At 41.5% G+C, this 21,066-nt stretch overlaps 1 protein-coding gene across 1 annotated transcript in view; it reads left to right on the forward strand.

The window, feature by feature from the left end:
• asph (aspartate beta-hydroxylase) overlaps window positions 1–21,066 on the forward strand; it is a 34,490-nt gene that overhangs the window by 5,411 nt on the left and 8,013 nt on the right. Inside the window, exons 4-6 of the mRNA XM_030402233.1 lie at window positions 323–391; window positions 18,004–18,087; window positions 20,708–20,785. Coding sequence (XP_030258093.1) covers window positions 323–391; window positions 18,004–18,087; window positions 20,708–20,785 — 231 coding nt within the window. The remainder of the gene's footprint in view (window positions 1–322; window positions 392–18,003; window positions 18,088–20,707; window positions 20,786–21,066) is intronic.

Here is a 21,066-nt window from a genome sequence, read left to right on the forward strand (position 1 = left end):
ATACATATCTGAGTCCTTTTTTGTGCATTTATCCATTATGAGAATGTTCTGGCTCCATATTCTTCTGGTTTTTGTTCAGTGATGGACATTGTAGTTAACGAGTCTCTGAATCTTCCTTCCTGTTCCTTCCCGTTTTACCCACCTGGTCTCAGTGTCCCATATCCCCTCACATTTAAAGGACCTCGTTCTGCTTTTTAGCAGAGGGAATGATGCGGCCAATCTCCTGCAAGCTTGTTATAATTCTTTGTCTGCATGTAAATGTCCAGAGATCAATGTGTTTGCCGAGAAATAGTAAGTCTCTGTGTGTTTGTTGCTGCTGTAGGTAAACTGGTGGCATACGACACAGATGGCGATGGTGATTTTGATGTCGAGGATGCTAAAGTTCTGCTAGGCAAGTTGATTTATCTGTAATTTACTTCTGATGTTGGTGCTTTCTATCAGTGTCTTGCAGAAAGTAAACACAGGCAATCCATTTGTTTACATTCACAGTGTTTCCCATAAAATCAGACTTTATTTGTGGCAGTGACTGTCCAGCTGAGGGGCCAGAGAGCACTTCTGACGACAGAGTCGGCCAACTTCTGGTTTAGCGCTGAGCTAACTTGTATTAGGATAAAAAAATGTTATCGGGCGGCTCCTCTAAACTCCGAATTGGACCGAATTGCCCAAAGTCCAACAGTAAAATGAGTAATTTAGCGGTGTTGTTTTTAAGACCGTTTTACAGACGCATCTTTCACAATGTTAGCTTTAGGGAAAAAGTCCCCAGTGCATCACATGACGATGTAATTACATGGCTTGGCCACGACAAAAACTGTCTTCAAGGTCTGGTGCTCTTTGTGGGGGCCTGGTCTCGACGATGAGGCCAGGCGTCTTCTTTGCAGAGGAAGTTGCGACCAAGCCAACTGCATTAAATAGTCCTTCTCCTCTTCTTCGGTGGTTTCACCGGTGGTATGTAAACCACACCGCCATCCACTGTATCAGATTACATAACATGCTCTTCACTGACCGGTGCTGTCTTGAGTGAGACTCAATATGTGGCGGCCAATGTTGATGTTGTGGCAGACCGCCACAAACAAATGAATGTGTGGGAAACACTGCATTGACAAACATGTAAACATCACCTCTACATAACTATTGAGAGGCGTTATGGCTTCAACAGTCAAAACAGAGTTTAAACTTTTCTGCAGGCCACTGATGAAGTATTTCTTGTGTTTGTTAATTACATTAAATGGCAATTTGGGTTTCTTTTGGACGACTGACAATTGTACAGCTGACTGTTACCATAGAGACAATCTCATCAACAAAAAGAGCAGAATATCTTCCACATTTACTACCTCAGTACGTCTGTGAGGGTTTTTTTTTTTTTATGCAAACTTGTTACATTAAAAGAGTGTCATAGTTTGAATTGGTTCTAGGATCCAAAAGCTTCTAGAGCTCCCCTCCCGACTTAAGGTTTTGGATGGCACCTTAATGGAACATACTTAATGTGTACACGGTTTGTATGCAAATTGCTGAATTTAAAACGGCATGAAGCATGAAAGCTTGAGATGACGAACATAATCTTCATGAAGCTGAAATGTTGTGCCCAGGGAAATTGCTCTGAAGTCAGAGACGCATGGTGCTGCAGATGCACTGGATCCATTGATGGATGTCAAGCCGATGGGTCCTGTTCATTTCTATTGATATGTGCATATACAGTATGGCAAATTTGCATTATCATGGCTCTTCCTCTGCTTTATTGTACCAAAATCCTACCAAACTAGAAGTGCTGATCAAATATCAGTAAAGATTCTGTTAATGCTCAGCCCATTTCTCACCCCAAACGTTTCAGATGCATCATTTTTGTGTGCTGTTACTTGTTATATAAGAATGGTTGTGATCCGGTTGCCATGTTGAAAATGTAAGATTAATAACGAAGCGCCACCCAACTCATTGTTACCTTACACATCAGCTGGAACTCCTGGTTTTCTGATGTGTTCAAATGCATCCTGTTATGATTCTGTGCGTTTGTGCCGCAAGAATTGCAGGTTCAAGTTTGTCTTCATTCACATAATTTAATGAGGATCAAACACAGACGGTCTCAATCTTTTGGCATATTCATAGTATTTGTGATTCAGCAGAAAGCGATGCTTTTTTGCAGTGGTTAAAATCTTCACTTAACTGGTATACAGAAATCTTGGCTCAGACTGTCCCATCCTGAAGTAGTCTTGCATGGCAGCTGTTTGCTCTGTTCTAGCCATTATTTAGATAAAGCTCTGGGCAGTAAGGTTTGTCACCAGAATTCATCCTTCAGCTTTCCTCTCCTACTTTCAGAGACATGGATGATGGATTGTATCGATCCCTTCTCAAATTGGCCTTAATAAAGTGTTAACTTTCCTGGCGTTTATAGGGCATGCTTCTATGCATACACTGTACTTCCATTGCCCTCCATTCATCCCATCGTTATCTCCACATGTATGTCCTCTTCTTTTTCACACTCTTGTATCTTTTTTGTTTGATTCCATCTCTTTTTAATTGGCTCGCATAAAACAAGACATGTAGAAATCTTCTGTCTGTATTAAAAAAGCACTGTAGAGGCCAATCAAAAATGTAGATGCCCAGTGCAAGATAATGTACAATTAAAACATTATCAGCACACTCCCTAATGGTTGGCGATAGAGGTGTGAATCTCCACTGACCTCACGATTAGATTACAATTCAGCTGTCAGTGATTTGAATGCAAAACTATTCTTGATGCATCTGTGTATGGCATCCTTAAAGTCCGTGTAAAGCAGAAATAAATTTGTGTTATGAGTTTGCCACACCACAGAAACATGTGTCATTGACCACTGAGCCAAATTTGAAAGATTAAAAAAATTGCCAAGTATATAAAATTAGGTCTCAAAATCATGAAATAAAACAAGCACTTCTCTCTGCTGTGAAACGCTGGGGGCGTGTCAGTTAGAGGCGCTGCAACCACGCCCACGCAGGGAGGGGAGCCTCCTCCGTTTACTGTACAAGGACGTAACCTACAGTAACAATGGAAGCTAGCAGCATCATCCGAGGACCCAGCCCGACCTGTTTGAACCATCAGAGCCAGAAACTGACTCTGAGTCAGACACTGATGGTGCTCAGCCTCGTTCCTCACAGTCCATGTTTTACATTACACACAAACGTAAAACCCCAGTCTACATATAATTCCTTGTCATAGCTATATTGGTGCACATAAAATATTACCTGTGGATTATCATTGTGCTGTCAGATGGACTCTGCTCAGGGAATGAGGCCAAATCATGTCATGATTAAATGCAATAACATTTGCTAACATTATATGGGCATGACAGGATGCACGATGTAAAATCACTTTCAGGATTTGCACCTTCAGCAAAATGCATTTAATTGCCCAAATGTACAATATTTATAAATACATAAGCACACACTTGCACTTAGAGCTTAGATACGGCCCAAAAAAATCAAGCCTGACCCTACCCGAGCCCTTGCAGTGATGCTGGCAAGGCGTTACTCTAATCTGACCACTTATTTCAGTGAGGAGTAATCTAACGCGGTAATAATTCCAAACCACAAATCATATTAAAGTTACTTTGCGTTACTATTATTTTTGTCATTTTCCTCAGTAAAAATATATATTTTTGCTTTCTTCTTGCGTCTCGGGGAGTGACGTCACGTGCGCGAGAAGTCACGTTTTCAGCACGAGGACACTCACTCACGTGTAAAACCACGCAGTGGCACAAACAACATGGAGGGAGGAGAGAGATGGCCTTTTGTAGCTGGAAATAGTCATTCAGTGCGTTTACATGACACTCAAGAAAACCGAATTACTGCGTTAGTCTGACTATGAACGGATTTTTAAGATGCATGTATGCACCTTTGTCTGACTCAAATCGGACCGGATCGGATTTCTCATAGTCGAATTACACTACGTAGATTATTCGATTGAAAGTCGCATTACTCCTGCATGTATACGTTTCCAGCGGATCGGATCGGATTTTGCGTTCTGCGCAGGCGCGAGATTTTTCTCCGGGGCCGTGAGCCGGAAGTAGACGGGCGGCGGCGGCTTTCCTCCGAAATCACCTCAAGAAAGAGCGCCAGAGTGCCCCTAGTCTGTGTAATTATCATGTACACCATATACGAAGTGTACAAAGATGTAGCTTCGTCTCGCTCTTCGTACGCCATCTTTCTTGAATGCCGAGGCAGCTGGTGACGTAAAGAGGTCAGCCGGAGGTGCGCCGTTAACACTAGTTGAAATGGGTACAGCGCCACCTAGCGTACCGGGGTATGACATGCTTTCGGCCAGTAATTCGATTTTCTCTCTGGCATGTATACTCGGATAATTGCAGTTGTCCGACTGAGCAGCATAGTCGAACTATGGCTGTAATCTGACTAAGCTGTGCATGTAATAGCACTGATTATTTTGAGTTATTAAAAACACACATACACAAATGCTTGATCAAGGGCCGGCGCGACCCGGCCCGAGGATATTGACGGGAAATAACGGCCCGACCCGACCCGCGGTCCCGGTCAGATCAGGGTCGGGCTCAGGCAGATAATTTAAACTCTACTTACTTAACTTAAATAAGCTAACAGCGCCGTTACCCTGCACACTGTGGCATCCAGGAAAGATGCATGAGCGACGTAGAGGAGACATGACTGTTTAGCTGACTGGTTGACTGGTTAGCTAGCTGCAAACAAGACTCTAGAGCAAGCTGAAAAACCACCGAAGCTAATGCGCTGAATGTATTTATAGCACTTCCGCAGCAGGGCTGGGTTTATAACGCGGCCATGATTTCTGACCCTCCCGTTAAATCCTGAACACAGAAATTTTGAAACACAGTTTGTGAGCCTAGCTCCAAAATTAAATTCTAAATGGTTTAATGGCTTTTTACATGTTTTAAGGAAATACATTTATGACCTTTTTAATGTGTTTAGAAGAAAATGGCTGAATTTGCTTTACACAGACTTTAAAGGGATATTCCGACATTAATTTAATCCATGGTGTAAGCCATTCATAGCCACAAATAATGCTCAGAACAGCACCAAACTTCAGCAACAGTACAAATCGGGTCCCAGCACATAGTTCGAGGCATCAAACTGCTAGCTTTGCCGGATTTCTATTGAAAAGCCAACACAACTCACCACTCTCCTGCAGCAGCTTGCTCGTTGTGGGGAAACCCTGACGAGCCGATTACCACCTCGGTAATCGACTCGTCACAGTGTGTTAGACCATAGATTAAATTTACACCAGAATATCCCTTTAATGATCTTTATTACTGCGAATGGCGGCTTTTTCATCATTTAAAGTCCCCATTTATTCAGAAAGTCCTTCAAATAATCAGACTACAGCAGTGTACAAAATAAAAGCTGCATCTTTATAATACATTAACATTACAAAACACTATGTATCCATCTGCAGTGCCTTTCACGTTTGTTATCTACAGTTATACCGATTCTCATGGCAGTTTTCAGATGAGGCATCTATTGACTCTGCTGCTCACCTCTCAGAGTTGGACAGCAGAGTTGACAGTTTCTCCTCAGATCTTGGCTGATCAACTGGGCTGCTGTAATAGTTATTATTTATGGCTGCAGACGTTGGCTTCAGGTGAAAATGGCTGACGTGATTAGTGATTGTTGTGAGGCAGAAGTCCCGCTCAGCATGGGTATCATACAGTTTGTGCTTTCCACCAAGTTCATAAAATCTGAAATGTGAACCGAGATGTCTGTTTAGAAAATACAAAGTGAGCTTTTTTTTATTACTTTCAGATGATTTCTGCCTCCCTCCAACATACCTCCTACATAAGTTACTTTAGCCTAATGTCCACCCGCAATTCAAAGCATGGGAGCAATTTTGCATCGTAACTTTATTTTCCAGCTGGGGCCAGACAACCAGTAATCAACATAAGCTGCAGACTCTTGATTATGCTCCGTCTCTGCATCGATGCAGAATCTTTCATATCTGAATCACGATGCAGCTTATAATCGAGATTTTCAAACCTCTAGCTGGCCATGAAACTTTTGAAACTGAAGCATCAGAAGGATAAAAATGAACTTGTCCCACTGGCTTTCTGTGTGCTGACAAATGCTTGCTTGTATTCCTTCCACATTAATCTACTTATCAGCAGTTTTTATTTTCAGATGTGTAGTAGGACTGGGAGATGTCTGGAATGGTGTCGTGATGCACAATATTTATCTGGATATTTTTGAAATCTCCTCTAAAGCACTTCATGAATGTTCAGACTGGGATACCAAATATAATATTTTTGACCAGATACTGTATCAATCATGTAGATGGATAGATGGATAGATAGATGGATAGATAGAATAAGTAATTAAGTATGAACACATTAAGATGTTCGATCAGTAATCATCAGTATTTTGGATTGAATGACTGAGTGGGTAAAGACCAGTGTGAGATCGAGCCACTTAAAATATCCATTTACTGAAATTAGCCTTTAAAATCAGGAGACGACAACACTTATGACATCACCATGTAACCATATCCAAAGGCTATATATAGTCTCATATGAGGGTAATTATATAATATCGATTTGTATTGCCCAGCTGTGCAGTTTAGGTGTATTTGATATTGTCTCTGCATGCTTGGCCTACTGTAAGATTGATAAAAAAGTTAATATCTCTCTTTTCTTTTGGTTCATTGATATCTTCATGCCTCTTAGTTCATGTAATAAATGTATTCAGCAATAAATGGCAACTGAAATGCAGACAACAATTGCACAACGTTACTCACGTGGTGAAAAATGTACATCTACTTATAAAGAACATGTGTAAATAATGGCAATCTTGAGTGCGATGATATCAACAGCTCTCATTTTTCTGTGATGGAATGACCAAAAAAAACGGGTTTAGTTTCATAATGAATTTATTGCAAGTTTTCTGAAAATATGACCAAATCTGCCTGACCAAAAATGTATATACAGTAACTTGAATCACTTCTGGTGATTCAGACCTGCCAACTAGTACGCATTTTTCGTACTCGGTACACATTTTGACCCTTGAGTACGCTTGTATGCATTGCTGCTCGCCAGGTACACATTTTGCTGCATCTCGCAGTTCCCCCGTTTCAGTTTCTATGCAAGTTCAGATCTATGAAGTTGATTCTGCCACTGAGCCACAACAATCTGCGTGTAAGCTTTTGGCCAATCAGAGCGCTGCATTTTAACACCCTCGCCCACCTGCCCCTCCCAGCCAAATGCACCCTGGGGGGAGTAATTACAAAACAGGATTTAGGTTACATTTGGGCTATTTATTTATTTATTTTTTATCCTAATTGAATTTATGAACATTAAAAATGACCATGGCATCATAACAGGGAGTCCAGCTGTGACAAGCTATTGTAGCTCAAGCTAATGATGCATAGCATAGGCCTATTGGCTAGTCCAATGTAATGGCAACTGACACAATAGGCATTTAATACAATAACACCCTTTTAAAAGCCTATGATCCATGTTATTTATTAGCCTATAATTGTGTCTCTGCCAGTCTTAAATCTTGTGCTTTTGTAGTAGTTGCTTTAGCCCTTTTTAAAGTCGGTGCTTTGAGAGTAAATTATTACTTGGGCTACTTCATTTCCCTTCAGCAATCAGAAGAATGTGTCTGGTCTGACTCACATCTTTAACACAGAAGTACTTAGGCCTATTAGCGCATTCCCCTTCCTATTAAGGCAGGGACACACCGGCCCAACCATCGGACGTCGGAAGCGTTTTGAGAGACTCGGACGAGGTCGGGAACAAATATGTTTGGTGTGTTCAGCTGTGTCGGAAGCTATCGGAGCCGCTCGGACGTTGTCTTATCCACTTCAACATGCGAAGTCTGACCCCTAATTTCCACTGGATACGTGTCCGCTGCGTTGCAGCTCCGATCCGGTTTTGCTCCGCTGTCCGCCCTCCGGCAATCCCCATCGGTTGCGGTTTGAGTCCTCTGCGGCGCAGTACAGTACTGACAGCTGGCTCACGAGGCAGAGGAGTTCCCGCGATAATCACATGATCACTCACGACCGCAGTTATAGGTCTGTGTTATTAAAAACAAAAACGCGAAGTGTTCCCGACAAAGGATTAGCAGAAGAGCTTGTCTTTGTCTCTTTTTTGAGATTTGTGTGCTGTACGCAGCGCAGCGGACCTGGTGGGGATTGACACATTGACTAAAGTGAAACGTATTTGCTCCGCTGGCGTGGCGGAGACGCAACACAGCGGAGGCGTATCCAGTGGAAATTAGGGGTGAGGAGTTGGGCTGTCGGACGTCTGAGCCATTGGATACTCTGATTGGCGGTGTGCTAGCGAATCAGCGCGGTGTGTGTCTGAAATAGTTAAGTTTCGTTTTGATCGAAAGTAAAGAGAGTTGCGTGCATAAAGCTCTCGTCCAGTGTCTTTAACACTAGAGCGGGTTGTACTTATACATTTTCTTCAAGGTTGGCAGGCCTGGGTGATTACAGAAAGTTGTGAGTCAAATGTTCTTTGTAGCATGGCTTCTTATGTTGCTCTGAGTGAATCTGATTGATACCAGCTGCTGATTTTTTTGGGCCCATTTTAATAGGACCTGTTTGGGTCAGCTGTCTGTAAGTATAAAGTGCATGGCACAGTTGTGTCACTGCCATGATCAGAAAACAAAATATCACCTGCTGCTGAGAGAAAACTGGTCAGGATGACAAGGGTCAACCAAAAACCAAAAAAAGTGCAATGAATGAGAAGCTGCTGGAAGACAGGTGTCAGTGTCCAGTCAAGTGTGTTTCACATCAACATGAGCTGAGAAGCTGCTGTGTTAGAAATGGGGATGTAACGGTATGAAAATTTCACACCGCGGTAATAGTGACCAAAATTATCACGGTTATTGGTATACCGTGGTATTTTTTTAAAGGAGTCATCACCCGGAAATCGCAATTTCTCTCCTTAAATCATGCATATTGAAAGCAAAAATAAACATTACTTAATACAGACATGATCATGAATTACGTGCTACATTGGCTGTTTTGTGATTATGAACTCTGAGTGCATTATACTGCCTCCACCGGCTATTCCAATGTGTCTGTGTCACTTTGAAATGATTCCTGACAGTTCAGGATAAGTTTAGGTTCCACGAAGACACGTATAATGTGTAGTAGGTAGGACCCTGGCCTTCGCACACAGTGTATTTGCCTCCTTGTGATTGGCGGATTATTGTGGTTATCATGGATTTGGGGACTGGATTTATTTATAATTTATTTTTTTCTTTATTTATAATTGTTTTATTTACATTTATTTTTTCATAAATTGTACACATTGTGTACCTGTTTGGCTTGATATTGTATATTCATTCTTTGTTCTCAGGTGGGTAATTTGCAGAAGGTGCAATCCTTTTTTTGTAATGTTGTATTAAGAAAACAAAACCAAGGCCAAATGGCCTTTACTATTTAAGTTTGTATTCACAGTTTTACAAGTTATACATGTTTTACAGTAAGTAGATTTAACTGTATTGTTGTTTAATTATTGGCACTTGCATTTAATAAATGGGCTTAGTTTTGGAGCCAAAAGTTGGAGTTGGGATGAATACCTCTGTTTTTTTGAGAAATGCTTGATCATTTTTACAGCCACATCATTTTCGTTATGCATTATTTGTTTTGGTTGTTTAAAAACGCAAAACAATTTTTTTTATCCGATTAATCGATCGATAAAGTGCTAGATTAATCATTACAAAAAGAATCAATAGCTGCAGCCCTAGTCATTATTCATTATTACTGTCATTGTTACTTAATACTAAGGGTGCAACCAACAGATCACATAACCCACAATTTAGATCACATCACTTTTGTGAGGAACAGGTTGGATGATTTTTTTAGATCAAAACAAAAAGGATTATTGTAAACTCTATTTTGGCTCTTATTTCTATCTAGACACTTGTTATATTCACCATTTTATATTATTCTTTATATACAGTCTATTCTACAAATAATCCACAAGTGTTATATATTTCTGATATTACTTATATATTGGCTGTCTGTCTCTCTGTCTGCCTGCTCGTCTGTTGTCAGTGGACTCGGTCAATCTGATTGGTCAGATGGTTGTTGAGCCACAGGTAGATGCTGCTCCGGTAAACGGAGCTGACATGAAAGTCAGTCATCTCAGTCAGTTTGTGTTCACTAACTCAGTCCACCCAGTATGTGTTTGTGTCAACTCCTCCTCACTGCAGCTCTGCATCAATATTTGGGGAATTATTAGGTCGACTTTAAAAAGTGATAAGCAGTTAATAAGCAGTTCAGATAACGTGCCAAATCACGGATCAACTTCGTTCCGTTATACCACTATCTGGTCAGTTTACATTAGTGACAACAGCAAATTGGACAAGAAAACTCGACATGCACATACATCATGCACCCGAGCTTAAGGTTAGCTTACCTTGCATTCGCTGAACAGTTGCGGGTGATGGTCGTAAAGTGAAAGTAAGTAAATTGGATGCGTTTCCGCCCCTCGCAACAACTTTCTTCTCGCAGCTCCTGCAGATAGGGCTGCCATCCTCGACCAGCTGTCCTGAGCATTCTAATAACAACCACAATACGCCCAGACTTCAGATTTGGTTCCCTTTTAGGCGGAAAAATGCCGTGAGGGCCGCTACTATCATGTCCTCCCTCCGCTATGTCTTCTTCACTACATAACAAGCGCATGTTGCACGCTGCGCATGCGCCTCGAGTTTTCCACACCGTGGTTACCAACCGCGGCGGTTACCATGGTAATTAAGACTTAAGCGGTAACCTTCACCGTCGGGAATTTTACTATGGTTTACCGTGACACCGGTAACCGTTACATCCCTAGTTAGAAAGAAGCTTCTTCTTCTGGTTGGTTGTTGTTTGACCACAATGAGCAGCAATATGTTTGGAGGACAGAAGGTGAGGCCTTTAATCCCAAAAACACCACGGTGCCAGCATGGTGCTGGTAGTATTATGATGTGGCGCTGTTCTGCTGTCAGTGGATCTGAAAATAAATGAAAGGAGGATTATCCTCAAATTCTTCAGGAAAACCTAAGATCATCAGCAGAAGATTGGGTCTTGGGTGCAGTTGGGTGTTCCAACAGGACAATGATCCCAACACACATCAGAAAAGGAATGGATCAATCAGACTAAAATTGAGGTTTGCAATGACCTTCCCAAAGTCCTGACTAAAACCCCATCAGGACATGTGGACTGTGCTGAAGAAACAAACTTTTTTTTTAACTTCACAAATTCTGTAAAGAGCAGTGGTTAAAAATTGAGCCAGGGGACGACCAAAAGCTTGTGGATGGCTATCTGAAGCACCTAACTGAGGTGAAAATGTCTAAGAGAAATTATGTTAGATCTGATCAATCAGATTTGATGACATTTTTAGAAGATGCATAATAAATTGAATAAACAAGTAGTTTTCTGTTCACTCATTCATCACAGAAACATGAGCACTGTAGAAGTCACTGGAACCGAGGACTGACATGATGTACATGTTCTTTACAAGTGGATGAAACTTTTGACAATGACTGTAAGTGTTGCCTGTTGAAGTGAACATAGGCAGAAAATAAACATTTAAACTTTGTGCATATTATGCCATTTTTTACTTTTGTAATCAAACACAGTTCAGTTGTCCTCTTTTTCTGTTTGTGATTGGAAGGCTGTCTCCACATGAGCAGTGAGCTCAACTCTCCAGTGTTTAGACTCAGTCAGTACAGAGAGCTTGGCAAGATATTTCATATGATCTTGAATGATCATATCATGAATAAATGAATATGGTTAAAGCTAAATCATGTGTAGACAGCCTGACTGCAGCTGCTTATTATAAATCCTGAGTAGTTCCCTCGCTACCTAACCCACGCTTAAAACTTCTCTTACTGTCTCCTTGTTTCTTTCCCCTCTTTCTTTCCTCCTCTGCTCTCAACCCTCTTTCATTCATCACTCATTCTCATTTCATTTTGTCTATTTATTTCCTTCTGCCTTTTCTTTAGTTTTTTCCACTTCCTTTATCACACTGTTCATAACTTACTGCCACTTGTTGTGCCCCTCCATCCATCCATCCATCCATCCATCCATCCCTCCCTACCTCTTGTTTGCGTAGGCCTGACCAGTGAAGCTGATGGTCAGGGTGAACCCGAGGTTCTGGATTGGTTAGAAGAAGTGGAGGAGGGCGGCTCTGATTGGTTAAACGGTTTCTTCACTTTCCTGTACGGTCTGATAAACCCCCTGGAGACCCTAGAAGAGGAAGAGCACACTGCCTCAGGAGGAGTCTCGGAGGCACAGGAGGAGGACGAAGATGATGAGGATGATGGACGGGTCAGAAGAAGAAGAGCAAAAGATGATGGAAATCAGGGGCAAAAGATCGTCATAGTCGGCCTCCATAACCAATAGCCTTAGGCCAACTACAGCAAAACAACTATCTTCCAATGCAGATATTTTCAGCATTCAACAGCCCCAGCTAAACTGTGGGAAAACCGTTCCTCCAGGATCTTCTCTGCTTACTCTGGGCACTTAAACCAGGCAGCTGCTCTGGATATGAGTATCACCAGTCTAACCTGTTGTCGCCCATCCCAGGTTTCACACACTGGAATGCCCGAATACTGTCAGACTTTACAAACTTAACTTTGTCTCTCTGTAGAGTCAGAGAGTGAAATTCTTTCTGAAAGCGCTTTCTCCGATGTTAGTCCCAGTGCTGGGATACACCTCTACGGTCCTCAGGAACACTTTCAGAAGCTCTCTTAACCCTTTTTTTTTTTTTTTAATTCAAGCACTACCTTTGGCACAAACCTGTTGGCAAAAACTGGCAATACTGATTAACACAAAATGCAGAGATGATTTGCACTTGGACAGCTGCCCGATTGTCCCTTTCTCCGACATTTTGTCTTTCCCTATTCCTGTTGCCGCATGCCATAAAAACTAGTTTTCAGCATATATACTCTGGACTCTCTGGACTATAAGCATGAATTTATACTTTTTAAGCCTTTTGTCAAGGTTAAGGCTCTTGGTTTTGTCTTTCTAATTGGTATTGATATGCAGTGATATGTATTGATAAGAGAAGTTTGACTTAGTTTAATGGTGTGCCCAAAAGACTTCGTTTGGACAGACGTTTGTGTTGCCCAAATATCTGCCCACATGTGCACTGTATGTGTGGATCTTGTGCACTGAAATGTAAACATGTCCATTGATGCACCCAGTTACATATTATTTGAGCTGCAGCTGCAGTTCCGAATCAGATTTAGGGTACATCTGACCCTTTACAGTGTAATACTGCTTTCTCTCAAAATTGGCAGGTCTACACAGGTTGTTTTTTTCTTTTTCTTTTTTAAATAGGGATACCCCCGCTAAGAATCACATGTTGACCCCGCTCCCACTTCCCACAGGCAGCCTGCCTGTGATTTTTACCAGAAGTGTTGCATGCATCACATTTCACATCACAAATGCGCTTACAGTTGTAAAAGACCAGGAAACTACCCATTGTGAAGGAAGCGTCCGTAAAAAATTGGATAAATCTTGTGTCACAACCGCTGCGAAAAGACTGGCTTCATGGTCATAATTTGAGCCACTCGGTCAAATAACATTGGAAAGTCTAAAAGAGTCAGTAGTTCACTTAATCTCCATTCAAGTTAGCCGGGCAACAAATCCAGAAGTTAGCTGGCTCGGTATGCAATCAAGGTTTAATTTAGTGTGTTCACCTGGGCCTGTTTGGATCATCGCCGAGCCGAGGTGATTTAAAACTTGTGTCTGCTTCAGAGTTAGTTGACCCAGGTGTAAATGCACAGTTACACATTCCCGTTGCACACAAAAGCCGGATCTTAGCAGGGTTTAATGGGATTTTTGACCAGTGGGAAAGGGGTAAAGTGATATCCACCTCTTAGGAGGCCTATTGATGCGCTCAGCAAAAGTGAATTCTGTGATCAGATGTCAACATGCAGCTAATGTATCTGGATACAGATTGCATGTTAATACCAGCTGGAGCTCTTGTAAACGGCACTGACGGTTTGTTGCATTACCTTTTTAATTCATGAGTATGTTTTGAGCTAAATTGGTGCTTGTCATCGTTCAGGTTCTTGTGCATTCTCTAGCAGTCAAGCTGCATATTGTTGTCTTTGTCGGTTGTCTATTATTCTTCCTCTGCCAACCAATCTGCCATCCTGTTGGCAGATTCTGAAGCCATTACATTCCCTCATTTTCCTCTAAACGTTCTCCAAATGGATTAAACACCTTCACTGTCAGCTGTGAAACCTGAAACGTGTGTTCAGGTTCATTGCTATGCACAGGTAGAATCCACTCTTGCCCAAGTTGTTGCCATTCCAGTTTTCTTGTGTCGTGGGTCAGAGGTGAGAGAGAACACTGCAGTAGATTGGTGTGATGTGTGCGTTAGAGAAGAGGTATGTTTGACTCACTGAGCTTGAATCAACTAATCATTGCTGCAAGATTAGACGGCTGGAACCAACTGTAGGTGTGTGTGTGTGTGTGGGGGGGGGGGGGGGGAGATCAGGAATGGCTGTTATGAGTGCATGCACCACTCCTGATTGAGAAATGGCTTCCTCCTGTGTCTTTTTACAAGAATGAATATACAAAGAGGACAATGCCATGTACATTCAGCCTGAAAATCCCTCTGCCTAAGTCACTCCTGCACCCAACAGGAAGAACATATTTGCCAGTCCTACTGTATAATACTGGATTTGTCACCAAACTTTGTTTAACCTGTTATTGGCAAAACCCTGAATTTACTCTGGCTCTCTGACTGCAGAGCTTTCTTTGATTCTCTGTCATCAGACTGATGCATAGAATCATAACAGGAATCAGATGCACTCTGGATCTGGTTTTACCTAATGCGCTGTTAAAACATAATATCTATCCCAAATGGCACCCTGATATGGTTACAAATCTGATACTCTTTCAATAAACCAGTCATCCCCTGTGGTGATTTTACTTGTCTCACTTTTTAAGTCTTATTTGAAGGTAATTCCCTTTCCTAGGTCCTCCTTGGGGATCAGTATGACATAGGCATAGATCTCTCGATCTCTCTCGACGACCCAGTTGCTAATGTTCAGTACAAAACCTCTGCACTGTTTCTTTTCTGACAGGAGTTACTGACTTTAATAACAGAGGTGCTGGGGACTCTTATTATCCCATATGGTAAACTCCTGTTTTTCTCATGGTTACCTCTGCCTTTACTATATGTGTATTATTACTGTGTGTTCCCAGTGCCTAGGTTCAGGAGGAGAGAGCCAGAGAGAGAAAATGTAGCATCTGGTAGGAGTGAGAGCGGTGTGTCGCGGCTCAGGTGACCTGCTGGCATTGGCTTCTCAGTTTGCTGTGCTTTTTTACAACATGATGTGGTGAACTTGGACTTTCAGCGGGGGATCAGTATCAAGCCATAGGAAACATTTTTTAAATGATTTTAAAATAGTTAATTTCTTGATCATCAATTCCACTGCAGACATAATCACGGCGCCTCTGCACTTCCACTCATAGAAGTCAGTGTGTTTCTGCTTGAGGCTGCAATTGGCTGTATTTCTAGTGGCCTTGAAGTATGGCACTGTGTGATGGGGGCTTGTGCATAAAGTGCAGCTGATATTGGACAGTAAAACATCTTTTTATCCTGTTGTATTTTTTGTTTATCCATTTATTCTTTGTCCAATTGTTAAGTCTCAGTTATTGTTAAGTGTCCTCGGGTACCCTGAAAGGCATTATTATTATTATTATTATTATTATTATTATTATTATTATTATTATTATTATTATTATTATAATTATTATAATAAGTGATGGAACAGTTGTCCTCATGGACTTATCACTTCATGGTGTGTAACAAGAACAGTGGTACACAAGCAGAGTTGAGTGTTGTAACTGTTGTCTTGTTTGTGTGTGACATCATCAGATGAAACACCCGCAGATGCAGCCAGGAGAGAAGCACAGAAAGGTATCATCATGCAGCTCCTTGCATGAAGCCGTGCTGTGTTTGAACTACCCACAACTCTTTGTGAATTCAACCAAGTGCGTTGATTTGATAAACTGACACAAACCCTTGAGGCTTATTTTATGAGTGAGTTATTAACCTGTTTTAAGAGTTGATTTGCAGTGATTTTAAGATTTTTGGCCTAATTCTGTGATCAACTCTTGTTAGATCTGTGTAGTACATTCATTTCACTTAATATTTAAGAAAATTACATGTTTAATGCTGGATTACAGCAGTTTAAAATTAGCTCACCAGCATGATTGACACACTGAGTGGAAGAGAAAGTGAGAGCAGTATGGCATGGAGCCATGAGTAGAGAGAGTCCTGATTCATCCACAGACATGCACATGCCTGCCTGATATGTGGTGATATCAAATAACCAAATGACTTGGAGCATGGGTTTCGTCATATAACAATTTATTTTACAAGTGGTATAGTGTCACTGCTCATCCATCCTAGAAACTCCTCCAACCAAGGATGTGGGCTTGAAGCTTCGGGAGGCTCTGAAGCAGCAGCTGGCCATCATCCATGAACGCGTGGAGGCCAAGAAGCTCGCCAAGTTGGCTCTGGCTGAGGTCAGAGAGCTTCTGGCAAAAGAGGAGGAGGAGAAGGAGCTGGAGCTGGGAAGGAAGGAAATCACTGCCAGAGTGAAAGAAAAAGTGGCCACTAGGCTGAAAGAGGAAGAGGAGAAGATGGAGAAAGATGAGATGGAGAAGGCGCTGGAAAAACTGAGGAAGGAAAAGTCCAAACAACTGGATGAGAAAAAAGAAGAGGGCGAGGACAAAGATGAGAAGGAAGGGGAGAGAAAATCAAAGAAAGGAGGAGAGAAAGGGGAGAAGTCAGAGAAAAGAGTGGAGGGTCAGGGAAAGAAGACACAGGAAGAAGACAAGGGGAGAGGGAAAGAGTCTGCCAGAGAAAAGAGAAGGAAAAGTGACAGAGGAGGCAAGAAGTGAAGTCAAATGATTGGGTTTTAGAGGAAAGTTTTTATCCCATAGGAAGCCAGTTAGGACGTTAGGTTGGTTCTGACAGAATTTGGCTGTAGCACCAACTATCAAAAACCTCTGAAAGCTTGATTCAGAATCTTCTCCTTCAAAGTTCTCTTCCTGCTGCTAAACTGTCACTTTACTAAGACATTTAAAGAGCCAGTTTCAAGTTAGATTGGCTTGCTAGGTTTGGTAAATTGAATATATTATGTGTATATTTCGGCCGTTTTCTGGAGCTAGCTAGCTAATGTTATGTCCATGCTACTATCAGAAGAGACTCTCGAGGGCCTAGAGCCTGGCTCATGTGGTGTAAACATTTTTGATTTTGGCCATTGTACACTTTTTTTTTTTTTTTTTGCAGTAATTCCTCAAATGTGGTTAACTGTTGTAACAAAGTTACAACAAAGATTTTTAGTTACAATAAAGTTTGTGTCTAAAATGACATTGATGAACTAAACCGTAATCTCCACTGGGAACTGAATAGTAACAAATGACCTGAGCATCTTTCTCTGCACTGTCATCTGGAAAAAAAACAAAAAGAATGAACAAAAAAACTACTTTAGAGCTTGTCTAACATACACCAATACTGATATATCTGATAGGCCAGTGTTGGCCCACCGATATATCAGATAAGCTTTTGCAAATTGTTACATAGTGAGTGGACACCAGCTGAGTCTCTGTCAGGCAAATGTTATGTTGAGTTCTGACTCGATTGAAAACATTAATTTCTCTGTGCCACTGTCATGAATGTTTTGTTTTGTCAATAAAGCTTCTGGCTCCATCTGGTTGTGTCTCTCTCTCTCTCTCTGTGTGTCCGTGTGTCCAGCACACTGCATTGATGGTATTCCACTTATTAGATTAAATCCAATAAAATATATATTTTGACACATACATGTCTGTCCGTCAGTATGACGGCGTTGTTCATGAAAAGAAGGGGTCAGTCAGCAAAAGAAATCCCATGCCTTCTCTGATGGTTTGAATCAAATACTTGATTCATGTTCTATGTGCCACACAGTTTTGTACTTTGGGTCTGGTCCATCCTGTGTCTATACTGTACACATACAAATGTTTCCCGCCAACAACTTGTGCATCGTCTCATGTAGGACTGAAAGAGAAGGCTGTTGTCGTCACTGCCCGTCAGGAGCAAGCCGCTGCCCCAGTGGAGACTCCTGAACCGACACCAGAAGGTACCACACATGTTCATTGAACACATATGTTATACACACCTTTCACTGTCGACAAAGGAACATGTTCAGGGGTAATGAGGTGTTGTATGTTTATAGATCTTCCCATTATCATTGAGCTTGTTGATTTTTCAGTAAACCTCACTTTGGGCCTTCTGTTTGAAGTGTGTGCTGTAAACATATCTCAGTGGGTTATGAGATCTTTACAAATATACCCTTAAAGGAGAACTTCGGTCGATTTAAACATGCAGCTTCATTGCTCAAGCTACCCTTGACTTGCCAGTACCGAAGACGCGAACACATTTGGTCCAACCATTACAGAGCTCTGTGAACGGAGACTTGGCATAGACAGCTAACAGCATGGGGTCAGAACTTTATATTGTGTTTTAAGCGTCTTAACATGCTCCACATCTCACACCGAAAGTTATGCAACAACAGCAGACACCTTACAACACAGCACTGTAGCGTGTATGACTCAAACTGAATAAAAAAGTAGTTAAAACAGTGTGTTTGTGCAAGCAGCTACTTACCTGTTTGTTGACATCCGTGTGTTCCGGGAGCTAGACCAAACTAGCATATCCATCGAGTGTGCACTTAACAGGCTTAACAGGCTATTGTAAGGCTCATGGCTCATGACAGGCTGTAACATGGACATGTACATTATGAACATAAACACGAAAATGCTGGAATATGTTTCCGTCTCCGCCAGTGAGGGAGTAAGTGCACGCTCGACTAGAAAAAAGAACAAAATCAGCCAAACGCAAGAGACCAACAGTGAATAAATGGAGCTATTCATTTTAGTTCACAATGTGTAGTGCACAAACAGTGCTACACAATGTTACACAATGCTACACAGCTTGGCAGCGCAGTGGGTGTGCAGACCTGTCTGACCATTATTCTGTCAGCCGGGTGCACTGCTGAGTCCTAAACAGTCTGCTCTTGGTTCAACTGCACTTAACCTTCAGTGACCAGTCCACTCATTCATCAGAGTTGTCAAACAATTAATGAGGCTCTGCAGTCCAGCCTCCAGCCAAACCCAGTCGCTGCATTACATCAGTCTGTCTTTTGTTTTCTTAACCATGCTTAGGTCCTTCATTTGAGTGCATTATTGTATTTACTCTAAAGTAAGAAATACTAAAAGTACTCAAAACATGACAGTATCCTGATTAAATGGAATCAGTTCCTTCCTCATTTTGTTTGGATATGAAAGAGATTCTGAGGTACCCTCTAACCTGGTGGATTAGTAAAAATATTAATGTTGCACTAAGAATTTAATTGGATGATTTCAGAGATCTGTGGTTAAATCTGCCTATGGACTTTTGATATAGTTGTAGCATCTATTATTAAATTTGCTGTAGTGAGAAAAGAAGACAGTCATAACAGAAGTATGCCTGTGTATTTCAACAAGGAGAAATAACAATAGGGGAGACTGGGTTAAGATGAGCCATTTTTCATATTTAGGATCACTACATCAAGGCAATCATAGTTTTTTGTCAGTAACTAATATATCTGTATATATTTCAGGATGTTGTGCATCCCTTCAAACAAACAGAATGAGTGTAAACATAAATGTTTCAATAATGTAGCATGTCCAAAAAAAGTGGTCTTGTGGCACAACTTACCCCGTGTATGGGGTAAGTTGACCCATAATCCATCCTTGATTCATCCATCTCCCACCTCTGCTGGGTGGCTCAACTTACCCCAGAGCTACCATTTTGACTTCATCAGTCCCCACAGCTAAAATGGTGCACTTTTATGCTAGGTTTATGACCTCATGTTGTAGCTCATAGATACCACAGTTGATGTATAAAACGAATTTAAAATTATCTATTTTGGTCTAAACTCAATTCTCATGAAACTTATGATACATTCACTTTCAAGAGTGAAAAATGTTTTTTTTGGAAATGAATGTCTAACCACTTTACCCATGTGGTTCTTACCTTTGCAGACTCCATGAAATGATGCCTTCCTCCTAAATATGTGGTCACATGATCAATGTTTTTCTTTTTTTTACTGTTTCCCAGCAACAAGGGGTGGCTCAACTTGCAGGCTTTGTCACCATACAAGTATAGATTTAAGTTAACAAGGTGCATCAATGTAAATGCACGCTTTTATCTTGTGTGTGCGTCTCTTAACACAGACAGCAAGTGGACAAAAGCAGCATGCTCATAAATGACACCCAAAGGCTCTAAGCATAGTTTTTAGTCTCATGACTGTCTTGGTACAAACTTTTATCTCACAGAGTGGCAGAAAGCCTTGAGAGAATTACTCGACAAATAAGAAATCTAGCTTGGGCGCGCAGGTGGTTGAGTGGTTAGAGCGCATGCCACATACGCAGCTGACCCCGGTTCGATTCTTTGCTGCATGTCACATCCCCCTCTCTCTCCCATATTTCCTATCTGTCTACTGCTTAATAAAGGTGTCTATGCTGGAAAAAATCTAGCTTAGAGTGTGTTCATTTTGGACCCTAACAGGCATCTGCAGGAAAAGGTGTCTGTCATTTTGATTGGGTTTAGTTTTTGTATCCAGCACTGCCGCTTGGTGAGACATGTGACATACAGATGAGCCCTCAAAGTCAAACACCCCTGTACAAATCATTATTTTTCCAACCATCTCTCCTCAGCTGTTGAGCCTGAACCTGTGCCAGTTGAAGATGTGATTGAAGCTGCTGTAGCAGAGGACACCTCTGAACCACCACCAGGTATGTGTAGGCCTGCCACAGTCATCAGTGTTCCAGGTGTTACATGGTGGCCGGGTGTACACGATTACATTGCTTGTCCGCTGCCTATTCTGTCATTTTACTGTTTTTAGTCAATACGTAATCAGACTTGGACACTACATTGGAAATCTAATTTTTGCTTTTTTGTTTGTAAATGTAAAGACTGTGCTAACAGGGATCCTGATATCATTAATGAGCAAGGAGTTGGTTGCTTTATTGAGAAGTTGGAGTTGCAGCTTGTCACCTGCAGCTGGTCATCAAAC

Source organism: Sparus aurata, chromosome 21, assembly GCF_900880675.1.
Source record: "Sparus aurata chromosome 21, fSpaAur1.1, whole genome shotgun sequence".
In the NCBI taxonomy this organism is placed as follows: domain Eukaryota; kingdom Metazoa; phylum Chordata; class Actinopteri; order Spariformes; family Sparidae; genus Sparus; species Sparus aurata.